The sequence below is a fragment of the Lissotriton helveticus genome, chromosome 8 (genome assembly GCF_964261635.1).
Source record: "Lissotriton helveticus chromosome 8, aLisHel1.1, whole genome shotgun sequence".
NCBI lineage: Eukaryota > Metazoa > Chordata > Amphibia > Caudata > Salamandridae > Lissotriton > Lissotriton helveticus.
The window spans coordinates 55,529,242-55,544,345 of NC_136069.1; the positions used below are offsets into that span (position 1 = coordinate 55,529,242).

A 15,104-nucleotide genomic window follows, 5' to 3' on the forward strand; every position below is an offset into this window, starting at 1 on the left:
CCACCTTTTCTCTGGCTGGTCCCTTGATCATCCGGGATGTCTCACCCAACCTGAAGGCCTTCGATCTGAATGTCTGTTAGTCCTCGGCGCTACCACCATCATGTTCTGATGCAGAAAGACAAAAAGGTTCCTGTTGGACTTTGGCCCTTAGGGCAGGTTCACCCCTAGACTTTTTGCTGGAAAAGGGTGACCTGGAGATGGTGATTTTGGGATTCTGCGCACTTTCACTGTGTCCCAGGGGAAAGTGCGTGCGCACTCTGAGTGCATGTGCTGAGCTAGGCCTGCCCGCCCATAGGAATGCATGGGGAATGTATGTGTCCCTGGTAGTTCCTGATGCGTGGGGTGTACAGGCTTGAGTCTGGTATGTGTGAACTCGTGAGAGTGAATGCTGCGCAACGGTGTATGCAGCATGTATGTGTCTAGTAGCGAAGCGCCATTTCTAGACATGGCTGTACGTGTGCTGTGAGGGTGCTGGCGTGTGATTGGCTGGAGCTGGCTGGCATGCCAGGCTCCAGGAAGTCTGGATGGGTCTGCCCGGTGGTGAGTGGGAGATTAGCATGAGTGATGTGTGGGAGGAGTGTACCTGTGTCCTGGATGGGCTGGGTTTTCCCCACACAATGCTGGCTCCGCCCCCCTGTGGTGTGTCTAATGACCCCAGCCCTGCCAGTGAATAGAGAGGGTGGTTGAGGTAAACAGAGTACTCAAGAACCAGCTGCGACTGGTTCCGCCCCCACTCTGCACCCTTGAACAAAGGAATGCACTGTATAAAAATGGGGCTGTGTCCCCACTGAAGTTGTTCTCTTCCAGGATCCTGAGGGGGCTGTTGCTGCTGGGCCAGAGGACCGCCACTTGGGGTGTCTCCCTGCCTGGAGACCCAGTGTGCTGGCTCTGGGCCCAGCTTTGCCCCTTTGCCTGCCTACAAGGACTTTGGGGCCTGAACTTTGCCTCTAGCGCTTGGAAGCGCTTCCTTGTGGCCCGTAGCGCTTGAGAGCGCTTTCTCTTACCCCTGAAGCGTTGGAAGCGCTTTATTTGCGGCCCTGGCGCTTAGAAGCGCTTTGCTTGTCAGCTGAGCGCTGGGAGCGCTGTTGTTGTCCTTCCGCGGCTGCCCACGCCGCTTTTGCTGATTGAGGAGTCCCCTGGCAGGTGCCCACCCTGCCCGGGACATTGCCGCCGTTTTTGATTTGAAGTTGCCTCGAGGGAGGCCACCCCTCGGTGAGTTCATCCCCCGCCTGCCTGCCTAAATCGGGCCGCCGCGCTGCCCGCGGTGACCCGGAAGTGAAGGGCCGGCCGGCCAATCCGTGCGCGGCCCCGGGGGGAAGCAACCGGAAGTCCCGCCTCGCCGCCGGAGAGGAGAGCCCAGCAGCGAGGAGAGGCGGCGGGAAGGTGCCGGCGGGGCCCCGTTGCGGAGAGGAGAGCCCCGCCGCCCACAAGAGGGAGAAGTGTGGGAAGGGAGCCCCTGAGGAGCGGGAGCTCCCGTGAAGAGCCGCCGGGCAGAGGAAAGCTGCAGCGTCACGTCCCGGTGAGTGCTGGTGCTTGGAAAGGGGAGAGGGGGGCGTCGGGACACATTGCCGGTGTCCGCTCCGCCCCCTCTCCTTAGCGCGACCTCGCGCCTGTGATTCTTGAGAGCCTGCGAGGCTCTTGGCAGCCAGTGTGGTCTAAAGCCCTAAGAGGGCTCAGGGGGCATTTCCTTGTGCTTAGAGTCCCCAGGAGGGGGACTCCAACACGCCCGCATTTGTGCTTGAGCCTAAGAGAGGCTTGAGGCACTCCCTGTGTCCCGGGTCCCCCGTGAGGGACCCCCACAGCCCAGTGAGGCTGCATCTGTGCTTTCAGCGCCCAGAGGGGGTGCATTGATTTACTTGGAGCCCTGAGAGGCTCAGAGGGCCAATTTATTTCTTGAGAGCCCAGCGAGGCTCCCACATTGGCCCCATTGTTGCTTTGGAGCCCGGAGGGGCTTAGGGGGCACAAGTGATTTCTGCAGAGCCTGCAAGGCTCCAACATTGGCCCCATCATTGTGCTACCCAGTTGCCCAGCACTTTGTGGGCAACTGCCACGTTTAGGACCCTGACACTTTGGACACAGGGACAGTCACAGGTGGTGACTTACGTGGGTTTGGCGCAATTGTCCTTTCTGCACCTCTGAATGTGTTTTTATGCGTCATGTGCCCTACACCTCTGAATGTATTGTGATGCATCATGTGTTTTCCTCTTTACACCTCTGAATGAATGTTATGCATTGCATCATGTGTTTTCCTCTTACACCCCTACAGGTATTGTAATACATAGGTGGTTGTTTTCTCCCTAGTACAGGTGGTGCTAGTGAGGTCCTGGTTACCAGTGATTACTGGTTGTGTGCTATTTTGTGCTAAAGTAATTTTACTTTCTGAAAGTGCTACTTCTGATTCCTGACAGTGGTCCAGGTGGCCCTGTCTTGTACATATCCCCTGTAAATTCTGCCCGTGCCCCTGGCACATTGTAAAGTGTGTGTTTTATCTAATGTGTTTTGGTGTAATACAAAGGCTATTTTTATATAACCTTGTGTGGAGTTTCCTTTGTGGTGGGCCTTTGGTTGTTGTTGCTGGGGTGCGTGCGCAAATACTTAGCCTACATCGCCTCCAAGTTTAGCCTTGCTGCTCGCGCCACGTTACCTAGAGGGTGAGTAGGGGTTATCTTGGCGTGTAACTCCCTTGCCCTGACTTGGGTGTGGTGGTCTCTGACTGACTTTGGCGAAAGCCCTGGTCAGCCGGGGATCCCATTTCCAACATTGGCGGCAAGCGGCGGGATAAGGATTTGTGTTTGCGTTGTACCACAGTAGCGGCTGGCCGCACCACAAAACTCTGCATTTAGATGACCACATTTTAGGGGATTGTATTGTTTTTGAAATTCCATTGTTTCTTCTCCTGAAGAGTGTCATTTGATTGTGTTCAGTACATTTGTCCCCCGCCCTGCTTCCAGAGTTTGGTACCTGTGTCGCTTTTGGTCAGGTTGAGAAGTCAGGGGTGGTAGAAACTGCCTTACCGATCCGAGGGGAGGGTGTGTGTGGATGAATGGTGTGTTTTCCTGGACGCATGAGTATGAGTTCTCTTTGATAAGGAGATTGTTGAAGTTTTGGAATTGTGTACTCTTACTTCAGATTGTTCAGTCCCCTGTGTTGCACGTGTCTGTGAGCATCTTGCCAAGATGGAGTCTGCTTTTAATGTCTGGGGTCTGTTTTTGCATGAACTGAGAGAGTTTTGCGAAGAGAGAGACATTGCAGTGAATGAGTCAGACACCCAGTCCCAACTTAGGGGTAACCTGATCCAATGGCAGAAGGATGACTGGGAGCGTGAGCACAGTGAGGAGAGGGCCCGGGTCTCACACCATGAGGGTGGTGGGTCAGAGGGGAGCCCTGAAGAGTCTGAGGAGGAGGGAGAAGATGATAGCACAGGGACGCCAGCAGATAGTGAGGACCCCATAGATAGGGAGTCCCTTGCTGGGTCCAGTTTAGGAGGCAGCGCCTCATCCCTTTCCCTGTCCCCAGAGGAGCTGGAAGATAGGAGGAGAGAAAGGGAGCACCAGCTGGCTTTAGAGAGGCTCAGGTTGGAGCATGCCCAGGCTATGGCACAGCTGGGCATTAGAAAGCAACAGCTGGAGGTTAAGAAGCAACAGCTGGAGACCGAGAGGGTCTTAGCGCAGGACAGGATAGAGGAGGCTGAGAGGGCCGCCACCAGAGGCAAAGTAGCTCTGGAGGGTAGACTATCCCCTGCGCGCAGTGTTGAGTTTCTGGATCCCCCAGGGAGGGTTGGGTCCAGTGGTGGCAGCTATTTAAATCTCAGTCTAGAAAGTCCCAGTTCCCAGAGTATGGTTCCTGTTTCCCCAGAGGAGGAGAATAGGTTGAGGTTTAGGAACCTTAGGAAACCGTCTCATCAGTCTTGGGAAGACTTTGAGGATGACTGTTGTGAAGCCCTGTGTGATTGGGTACGGGAGCCCACGAAATGTGATTGGGACCTATTGTTCGATATGGTTCTCAGAGAGCAGTTGCTCAGTTGTTGTTCACCAGGGTTGCGCCAACACCTGTTAGGGTGTGGATTGTCTGAACCATGTGAGCTGGCAGAGGAAGCAGACCGCTGGGAAGGGACCAGAGGTTCTGTAGAGTCATTGGTGAGTGACTCCAAAAGTAGTGGGTCAGGGATCTTCCAGCCCAGCGTGGTGGAAGAGGCTCAGTGTAGCCCAGCTAGGTCCCTGGTTAGTGAGAAGGGTGTAGGGGCTGACTGCCTGGCTCAGTGGAGCAGGAGTCAGTGGGTGGCTGAGAGCCCCCAGAGGCCCGAAGCCCTGTCTCAGAACCTGGGTGGTTTCTTGAGGGAACACCAGGTTGGGGACCTAGGCTGTCCTGTTAGCCCATTTGAGGAGGATCTCCTAGTGAGTAGAGGACCTGGAGCGTCTGTAACCAGAGCTCCTGTGGTTCTAGAGTCTGGCAGTACCGCTCCGGTTGGGAGGGTACAGGAGTCCAGAGTGAGGAGTGATTGGGGGAGTTCCCCAGTGGAAGGACCAGTGGGTCAGGGACTACCCAGTTGGGCTAGGTTCCCGTGTAGTGACCATGGTGACACCACTTCTGGTCTGGGGGATCGTCACGCACTGTCAGGTGGACAGAGGGCGGGAGATCTGCGCCAGACAGACAGTCACGCAACAGATGTGACATTTGTTAGCCTCAGGGGGATTGCGTGTGAATCCCCAGAAGTCCTGGAGTGCCAGGCAATTGTTCCACCGAAGGTTCTAGACCAGAGGTTGGGAGGCCAGGTTCAGGATCAGCCTGACCTGAAGGGTAGGACGACTGTAACCAGTGTCCTGACCGGTTCTCCTTCCAGAGGAACTTCTCCAGGTGGGAGAGGGCAGACCTCTGGAAGGGGGTGCAGAGGGTGGGAGAGCCCACCTCTGACCCCGGTGCAACCTGAGTGGATAAGTCCTGGGTTGGAATGGCGTTCTAGGGGTACCCCTCGCAGAGGGAGGAGGAACCCTAGAAGAAGAGGTAAGGGGAGGAGAGCCTTCCCTGAGACTCCTGGTCCGCCTGAGGTTGTAGGCCCTAGGCTGGAGTACCAGTGGCAGTCTAGTCCTGTCTTGCAGACAGGAAGAGTGGAGAATGGCTCCTATTTGCCAGGGGTTACTACCCCCCGCTCTGCGAATTGGCATGGACCAGTGGCACCTGGGTGGCCCAGGGCCTGGTCCTGGCCGCGGACAACTTGGGAGTACCAGTGGGGTAGCCCAGTTGGTCCAGACAGTGTGTTTAGAAGGAATCCCATGGGTTCACCGTGGCATAGAACAGGAGGGTGTCCCTGCAGTTGCGGGCCCGCGTCCGTGTTCTATCGCCCCAAGCAGGGAAGTCCATCACGGTGGTGATTGGTCTCCCCTGCGTTTTGGCTGGAAGGGGGTTATGTTGGACTTTGGCCCTTAGGGCAGGTTCACCCCTAGACTTTTTGCTGGAAAAGGGTGACCTGGAGATGGTGATTTTGGGATTCTGCGCACTTTCACTGTGTCCCAGGGGAAAGTGCGTGCGCACTCTGAGTGCATGTGCTGAGCTAGGCCTGCCCGCCCATAGGAATGCATGGGGAATGTATGTGTCCCTGGTAGTTCCTGATGCGTGGGGTGTACAGGCTTGAGTCTGGTATGTGTGAACTCGTGAGAGTGAATGCTGCGCAACGGTGTATGCAGCATGTATGTGTCTAGTAGCGAAGCGCCATTTCTAGACATGGCTGTACGTGTGCTGTGAGGGTGCTGGCGTGTGATTGGCTGGAGCTGGCTGGCATGCCAGGCTCCAGGAAGTCTGGATGGGTCTGCCCGGTGGTGAGTGGGAGATTAGCATGAGTGATGTGTGGGAGGAGTGTACCTGTGTCCTGGATGGGCTGGGTTTTCCCCACACAATGCTGGCTCCGCCCCCCTGTGGTGTGTCTAATGACCCCAGCCCTGCCAGTGAATAGAGAGGGTGGTTGAGGTAAACAGAGTACTCAAGAACCAGCTGCGACTGGTTCCGCCCCCACTCTGCACCCTTGAACAAAGGAATGCACTGTATAAAAATGGGGCTGTGTCCCCACTGAAGTTGTTCTCTTCCAGGATCCTGAGGGGGCTGTTGCTGCTGGGCCAGAGGACCGCCACTTGGGGTGTCTCCCTGCCTGGAGACCCAGTGTGCTGGCTCTGGGCCCAGCTTTGCCCCTTTGCCTGCCTACAAGGACTTTGGGGCCTGAACTTTGCCTCTAGCGCTTGGAAGCGCTTCCTTGTGGCCCTTAGCGCTTGAGAGCGCTTTCTCTTACCCCTGAAGCGTTGGAAGCGCTTTATTTGCGGCCCTGGCGCTTAGAAGCGCTTTGCTTGTCAGCTGAGCGCTGGGAGCGCTGTTGTTGTCCTTCCGCGGCTGCCCACGCCGCTTTTGCTGATTGAGGAGTCCCCTGGCAGGTGCCCACCCTGCCCGGGACATTGCCGCCGTTTTTGATTTGAAGTTGCCTCGAGGGAGGCCACCCCTCAGTGAGTTCATCCCCCGCCTGTCTGCCTAAATCGGGCCGCCGCGCTGCCCGCGGTGACCCGGAAGTGAAGGGCCGGCCGGCCAATCCGTGCGCGGCCCCGGGGGGAAGCAACCGGAAGTCCCGCCTCGCCGCCGGAGAGGAGAGCCCAGCAGCGAGGAGAGGCGGCGGGAAGGTGCCGGCGGGGCCCCGTTGCGGAGAGGAGAGCCCCGCCGCCCACAAGAGGGAGAAGTGTGGGAAGGGAGCCCCTGAGGAGCGGGAGCTCCCGTGAAGAGCCGCCGGGCAGAGGAAAGCTGCAGCGTCACGTCCCGGTGAGTGCTGGTGCTTGGAAAGGGGAGAGGGGGGCGTCGGGACACATTGCCGGTGTCCGCTCCGCCCCCTCTCCTTAGCGCGACCTCGCGCCTGTGATTCTTGAGAGCCTGCGAGGCTCTTGGCAGCCAGTGTGGTCTAAAGCCCTAAGAGGGCTCAGGGGGCATTTCCTTGTGCTTAGAGTCCCCAGGAGGGGGACTCCAACACGCCCGCATTTGTGCTTGAGCCTAAGAGAGGCTTGAGGCACTCCCTGTGTCCCGGGTCCCCCGTGAGGGACCCCCACAGCCCAGTGAGGCTGCATCTGTGCTTTCAGCGCCCAGAGGGGGTGCATTGATTTACTTGGAGCCCTGAGAGGCTCAGAGGGCCAATTTATTTCTTGAGAGCCCAGCGAGGCTCCCACATTGGCCCCATTGTTGCTTTGGAGCCCGGAGGGGCTTAGGGGGCACAAGTGATTTCTGCAGAGCCTGCAAGGCTCCAACATTGGCCCCATCTTTGTGCTACCCAGTTGCCCAGCACTTTGTGGGCAACTGCCACGTTTAGGACCCTGACACTTTGGACACAGGGACAGTCACAGGTGGTGACTTACGTGGGTTTGGCGCAATTGTCCTTTCTGCACCTCTGAATGTGTTTTTATGCGTCATGTGCCCTACACCTCTGAATGTATTGTGATGCATCATGTGTTTTCCTCTTTACACCTCTGAATGAATGTTATGCATTGCATCATGTGTTTTCCTCTTACACCCCTACAGGTATTGTAATACATAGGTGGTTGTTTTCTCCCTAGTACAGGTGGTGCTAGTGAGGTCCTGGTTACCAGTGATTACTGGTTGTGTGCTATTTTGTGCTAAAGTAATTTTACTTTCTGAAAGTGCTACTTCTGATTCCTGACAGTGGTCCAGGTGGCCCTGTCTTGTACATATCCCCTGTAAATTCTGCCCGTGCCTCTGGCACATTGTAAAGTGTGTGTTTTATCTAATGTGTTTTGGTGTAATACAAAGGCTATTTTTATATAACCTTGTGTGGAGTTTCCTTTGTGGTGGGCCTTTGGTTGTTGTTGCTGGGGTGCGTGCGCAAATACTTAGCCTACATCGCCTCCAAGTTTAGCCTTGCTGCTCGCGCCACGTTACCTAGAGGGTGAGTAGGGGTTATCTTGGCGTGTAACTCCCTTGCCCTGACTTGGGTGTGGTGGTCTCTGACTGACTTTGGCGAAAGCCCTGGTCAGCCGGGGATCCCATTTCCAACAGTTCCAGAGCTGAAATGACTGGCAGATGAAAACATCTGGTCAATGTGTGAATGCCAAGTATATTCTATTGCACGTGTTGAATTCCTCAGGCATTATATTCCTGGATGTAGTCACAGTTGAACAGAACACAAGCCTCTGTGATCCATTTATACTCCAGAAACAAGGACGCTCTATGCTGGAGGTCGACGGTGGGACCCAAAACACCCCTGAAGTTCCCCATCTCCTTCATAATACAACAGAAGCGCCCAGAGACGAAAGGTCCCCACTACGGGGGAAACGACTATGGGGAAAACATTGAATCTTTCACATGGAAGTCGAAATGCTGTTATCACCCAAAAACCTTTCTAAAACAATTCTGAAAACATATAGCTGAACCTGGACATGGCATGGGTTTGGTGTAACTTTATATGACAGAGTAGTTTGAACATTTTAACACGAGGAGGCCGCTTGAGAAGGCTCAAGGGGAGATATTTTAAATACGCATGTGGACATCCACCTTTAATATAGATTTTGGCCTGAAGACAGGTTAAGCCGTCTTGCCAGCTTCATGTAATAAAAAAATTCAAAGTACATCTCCATATAAATACATCATTCGGCTTTGGCTCAGTTCTCTTCACTCATTGGTCATTCATAATTTGCGACGACCCGCCATAGTATATGGATTGGGTCAGCCCCCTTCTTTTTTTCTGCCATTGGCTTTCAATAAAAAATCTTTTTTTTAAATGTAACTGTTGCACCTGCTTGCCCAAGCAGACATATTGGCTTTCCAAAGAATTTTGGGACAGGTGTGTGGCCGACAGCTGTTTTCTGCTACAACCCTCTGCGTCATGGCTCCTCCCCGAGTGTTGTGATGTCATTTTCAGTTTAGACATCGTAAAGAGAGTCATGGGATATAGTTTCTGATGGCTCTGATGGCTGAACAATCTTTTCTCTTCTTGGTCACAAAATGTTGGCAGGTATGCAAAACGGTAAACACGTGAAACAACTTAAAGTCCTTTCCCTCAACCGCTCCCTGCTGAATGGATAGCCGCCATCAAAACGCTATCCCCTGCTCGTCGTCTCCTCCTGACATTGTAGCTCTAAGACTTACCTCCTCCCTGCTATTCGACCCACAACTGCCCCCCCTTAATTGGTTCAACCCCAATTCAACGTGCACTCTATGAGGTTATCTCAGGACTCACAGACTACGTCAATGCTGCTTAGTACACCTGGACTGCCGAACCTATTATGTAAAATCCTGCTTTATTGTATCAACCCCAAGGCAACGTGCACTCTATGAGGTTATCTCAGGACTCACAGACTACCTCAATGCTGCTTAGTACACCTGGACTTCCGAACCTATTATGTAAAATCCTGCTTTATTGTATCAACCCCAAGGCAACGTGCACTCTATGAGGTTATCTCAGGACTCACAGACTACGTCAATGCTGCTTAGTACACCTGGACTTCCGAACCTATTATGTAAAATCCTGCTTTATTGTATCAACCCCAAGGCAACGTGCACTCTATGAGGTTATCTCAGGACTCACAGACTACCTCAATGCTGCTTAGTACACCTGGACTTCCGAACCTATTATGTAAAATCCTGCTTTATTGTATCAACCCCAAGGCAACGTGCACTCTATGAGGTTATCTCAGGACTCACAGACTACCTCAATGCTGCTTAGTACACCTGGACTTCCGAACCTATTATGTAAAATCCTGCTTTATTGTATCAACCCCAAGGCAACGTGCACTCTATGAGGTTATCTCAGGACTCACAGACTACCTCAATGCTGCTTAGTACACCTGGACTTCCGAACCTATTATGTAAAATCCTGCTTTATTGTATCAACCCCAAGGCAACGTGCACTCTATGAGGTTATCTCAGGACTCACAGACTACCTCAACGCTGCTCAGCACACTTGGACTGCCGAACTTATATGTAGTATAAATAAATAAATGGCTTCTCATCTAGTATGGCTTGACATGTGCACCCACCAGGCACCAGCCACCATACAACTCTAACCGATAGAAGGTGACGCTCAAACACCGCGCACAATACTTACTGTCCGGTTTGACCGTCACCAGGATGGGTTTGGACCGGATGTCCGGCTGCCTCTGCCAGTTGTCCGCCGTGGACAGTACCCAGGGGGTCACGGTGCAGTAATGGCTGCCAAAGTCCTGCTCCTCGCAGCCGTACACCCTCAGCCGGAACTCCATGGGGCCCACCCGCTCCACGGCCAGGTCGCTGCTGCCGTTCCGGGGCGCCTGCGTCACCACAGCTCGCCGGTCCAGAGAGGCCAGGAAAACGGGGGCTTTGTCCAGAGTAGAGGCGCGGACGGCAAACCAGGAGACGTCGAAGGACATGTCATCTACAGGTGGGAGGAAAATGGACAAATACATATATGAGACATGAGCTCTGCACCCCAAAACACAGAAACTCATATGAACAACAACTTGAGCACCCTGTCTGGATCACCTTTGCCAACAAGAGCACCCTGCGAAGACCACCACCCCATTAATATACCATAAGAACTGCCCCCCCAATATATAACTCCACAGCTACCCGCCATGGTGTAAAAGAGCACACAGACCACGTGACCCAACACCTTGTATCAATGCACACCACACCATTACTCAGCAGTCCTTGAAGGAACCACATCAGTCAACACATCACTTCTACACCCTACACTACACACCCAACCACACCACTGCAAGCGCACACCATCACTGCAGGACAGCTCTCCGAGTCCCACCACACAGTGCCAGGTCACTCCAACACCACAGACCACACTTCATCCCACCACAGCAAGCGCACACCAGCACTGCAGGACAGCTCTCCGAGTCCCACCACACAGTGCCAGGTCACTCCAACACCACAGACCACACTTCATCCCACCACAGCAAGCGCACACCATCACTGCAGCACAGCTCTCCGAGTCCCACCACACAGTGCCAGGTCACTCCAACACCACAGACCACACTTCATCCCACCACAGCAAGCGCACACCATCACTGCAGCACAGCTCTCCGAGTCCCACCACACAGTGCCAGGTCCCTCCAACACCACAGACCACACTTCATCCCACCACAGCAAGCGCACACCATCACTGCAGCACAGCTCTCCGAGTCCCACCACACAGTGCCAGGTCACTCCAACACCACAGACCACACTCCATCCCACCACAGCAAGCGCACACCATCACTGCAGCACAGCTCTCCGAGTCCCACCACACAGTGCCAGGTCACTCCAACACCACAGACCACACTTCATCCCACCACAGCAAGCGCGCACCATCACTGCAGCACAGCTCTCCGAGTCCCACCACACAGTGCCAGGTCACTCCAACACCACAGACCACACTTTATCCCACCACAGCAAGCGCACACCATCACTGCAGCACAGCTCTCCGAGTCCCACCACACAGTGCCAGGTCCCTCCAACACCACAGACCACACTTCATCCCACCACAGCAAGCGCACACCATCACTGCAGCACAGCTCTCCGAGTCCCACCACACAGTGCCAGGTCACTCCAACACCACAGACCACACTCCATCCCACCACAGCAAGCGCACACCATCACTGCAGCACAGCTCTCCGAGTCCCACCACACAGTGCCAGGTCACTCCAACACCACAGACCACACTTCATCCCACCACAGCAAGCGCGCACCATCACTGCAGCACAGCTCTCCGAGTCCCACCACACAGTGCCAGGTCCCTCCAACACCACAGACCACACTTCATCCCACCACAGCAAGCGCGCACCATCACTGCAGCACAGCTCTCCGAGTCCCACCACACAGTGCCAGGTCACTCCAACACCACAGACCACACTCCATCCCACCACAGCAAGCGCACACCATCACTGCAGCACAGCTCTCCGAGTCCCACCACACAGTGCCAGGTCACTCCAACACCACAGACCACACTTCATCCCACCACAGCAAGCGCACACCATCACTGCAGCACAGCTCTCCGAGTCCCACCACACAGTGCCAGGTCACTCCAACACCACAGACCACACTTCATCCCACCACAGCAAGCGCGCACCATCACTGCAGGACAGCTCTCCGAGTCCCACCACACAGTGCCAGGTCACTCCAACACCACAGACCACACTTCATCCCACCACAGCAAGCGCACACCATCACTGCAGGACAGCTCTCCGAGTCCCACCACACAGTGCCAGGTCACTCCAACACCACAGACCACACTTCATCCCACCACAGCAAGCGCACACCATCACTGCAGGACAGCTCTCCGAGTCCCACCACACAGTGCCAGGTCACTCCAACACCACAGACCACACTCCATCCCACCACAGCAAGCGCACACCATCACTGCAGCACAGCTCTCCGAGTCCCACCACACAGTGCCAGGTCACTCCAACACCACAGACCACACTTCATCCCACCACAGCAAGCGCACACCATCACTGCAGCACAGCTCTCCGAGTCCCACCACACAGTGCCAGGTCACTCCAACACCACAGACCACACTTCATCCCACCACAGCAAGCGCACACCATCACTGCAGCACAGCTCTCCGAGTCCCACCACACAGTGCCAGGTCACTCCAACACCACAGACCACACTCCATCCCACCACAGCAAGCGCACACCATCACTGCAGCACAGCTCTCCGAGTCCCACCACACAGTGCCAGGTCACTCCAACACCACAGACCACACTTCATCCCACCACAGCAAGCGCACACCATCACTGCAGCACAGCTCTCCGAGTCCCACCACACAGTGCCAGGTCACTCCAACACCACAGACCACACTTCATCCCACCACAGCAAGCGCACACCATCACTGCAGCACAGCTCTCCGAGTCCCACCACACAGTGCCAGGTCACTCCAACACCACAGACCACACTCCATCCCACCACAGCAAGCGCACACCATCACTGCAGCGCAGCTCTCCGAGCCCCACCACACAGTGCCAGGTCACTCCAACACCACAGACCACACTTCATCCCACCACAGCAAGCGCACACCATCACTGCAGCACAGCTCTCCGAGTCCCACCACACAGTGCCAGGTCACTCCAACACCACAGACCACACTTCATCCCACCACAGCAAGCGCACACCATCACTGCAGCACAGCTCTCCGAGTCCCACCACACAGTGCCAGGTCACACCAACACCACAGACCACACTCCATCCCACCACAGCAAGCGCACACCATCACTGCAGTGCAGCTCTCCGAGTCCCACCACACAGTGCCAGGTCACTCCAACACCACAGACCACACTCCATCCCACCACAGCAAGCGCACACCATCACTGCAGGACAGCTCTCCGAGTCCCACCACACAGTGCCAGGTCACTCCAACACCACAGACCACACTTCATCCCACCACAGCAAGCGCACACCATCACTGCAGCACAGCTCTCCGAGTCCCACCACACAGTGCCAGGTCACTCCAACACCACAGACCACACTCCATCCCACCACAGCAAGCGCACACCATCACTGCAGCACAGCTCTCCGAGTCCCACCACACAGTGCCAGGTCACTCCAACACCACAGACCACACTTCATCCCACCACAGCAAGCGCACACCATCACTGCAGGACAGCTCTCCGAGTCCCACCACACAGTGCCAGGTCACTCCAACACCACAGACCACACTCCATCCCACCACAGCAAGCGCGCACCATCACTGCAGTGCAGCTCTACAAGGCCCACCACACAGTGCCAGGTCACTCCAACACCACAGACCACACTTCATCCCACCACAGCAAGCGCACACCATCACTGCAGCACAGCTCTCCGAGTCCCACCACACAGTGCCAGGTCACTCCAACACCACAGACCACACTTCATCCCACCACAGCAAGCGCACACCATCACTGCAGCACAGCTCTCCGAGTCCCACCACACAGTGCCAGGTCCCTCCAACACCACAGACCACACTTCATCCCACCACAGCAAGCGCACACCATCACTGCAGCACAGCTCTCCGAGTCCCACCACACAGTGCCAGGTCACTCCAACACCACAGACCACACTCCATCCCACCACAGCAAGCGCGCACCATCACTGCAGCACAGCTCTCCGAGTCCCACCACACAGTGCCAGGTCACTCCAACACCACAGACCACACTCCATCCCACCACAGCAAGCGCACACCATCACTGCAGCGCAGCTCTCCGAGCCCCACCACACAGTGCCAGGTCACACCAACACCACAGACCACACTCCATCCCACCACAGCAAGCGCACACCATCACTGCAGCACAGCTCTCCGAGTCCCACCACACAGTGCCAGGTCACTCCAACACCACAGACCACACTCCATCCCACCACAGCAAGCGCACACCATCACTGCAGCGCAGCTCTCCGAGCCCCACCACACAGTGCCAGGTCACACCAACACCACAGACCACACTCCATCCCACCACAGCAAGCGCACACCATCACTGCAGCACAGCTCTCCGAGTCCCACCACACAGTGCCAGGTCACTCCAACACCACAGACCACACTTCATCCCACCACAGCAAGCGCACACCATCACTGCAGGACAGCTCTCCGAGTCCCACCACACAGTGCCAGGTCACTCCAACACCACAGACCACACTTCATCCCACCACAGCAAGCGCACACCATCACTGCAGCACAGCTCTCCGAGTCCCACCACACAGTGCCAGGTCACTCCAACACCACAGACCACACTTTATCCCACCACAGCAAGCGCGCACCATCACTGCAGCACAGCTCTCCGAGTCCCACCACACAGTGCCAGGTCACTCCAACACCACAGACCACACTTCATCCCACCACAGCAAGCGCACACCATCACTGCAGCACAGCTCTCCGAGTCCCACCACACAGTGCCAGGTCACTCCAACACCACAGACCACACTCCATCCCACCACAGCAAGCGCACACCATCACTGCAGCACAGCTCTCCGAGTCCCACCACACAGTGCCAGGTCACTCCAACACCACAGACCACACTCCATCCCACCACAGCAAGCGCACACCATCACTGCAGCACAGCTCTCCGAGTCCCACCACACAGTGCCAGGTCACTCCAACACCACAGACCACACTTCATCCCACCACAGCAAGC

The 15,104-nt window shown here is 55.7% G+C and overlaps 1 protein-coding gene across 1 annotated transcript in view; it reads right to left on the reverse strand.

The window, feature by feature from the left end:
* PTGFRN (prostaglandin F2 receptor inhibitor) overlaps positions 1-15,104 on the reverse strand; it is a 443,807-nt gene that overhangs the window by 26,611 nt on the left and 402,092 nt on the right. The window contains exon 8 of the mRNA XM_078656608.1: positions 10,082-10,387. Within this exon, the coding sequence (XP_078512734.1) occupies positions 10,082-10,387 (306 nt within the window). The remainder of the gene's footprint in view (positions 1-10,081; positions 10,388-15,104) is intronic.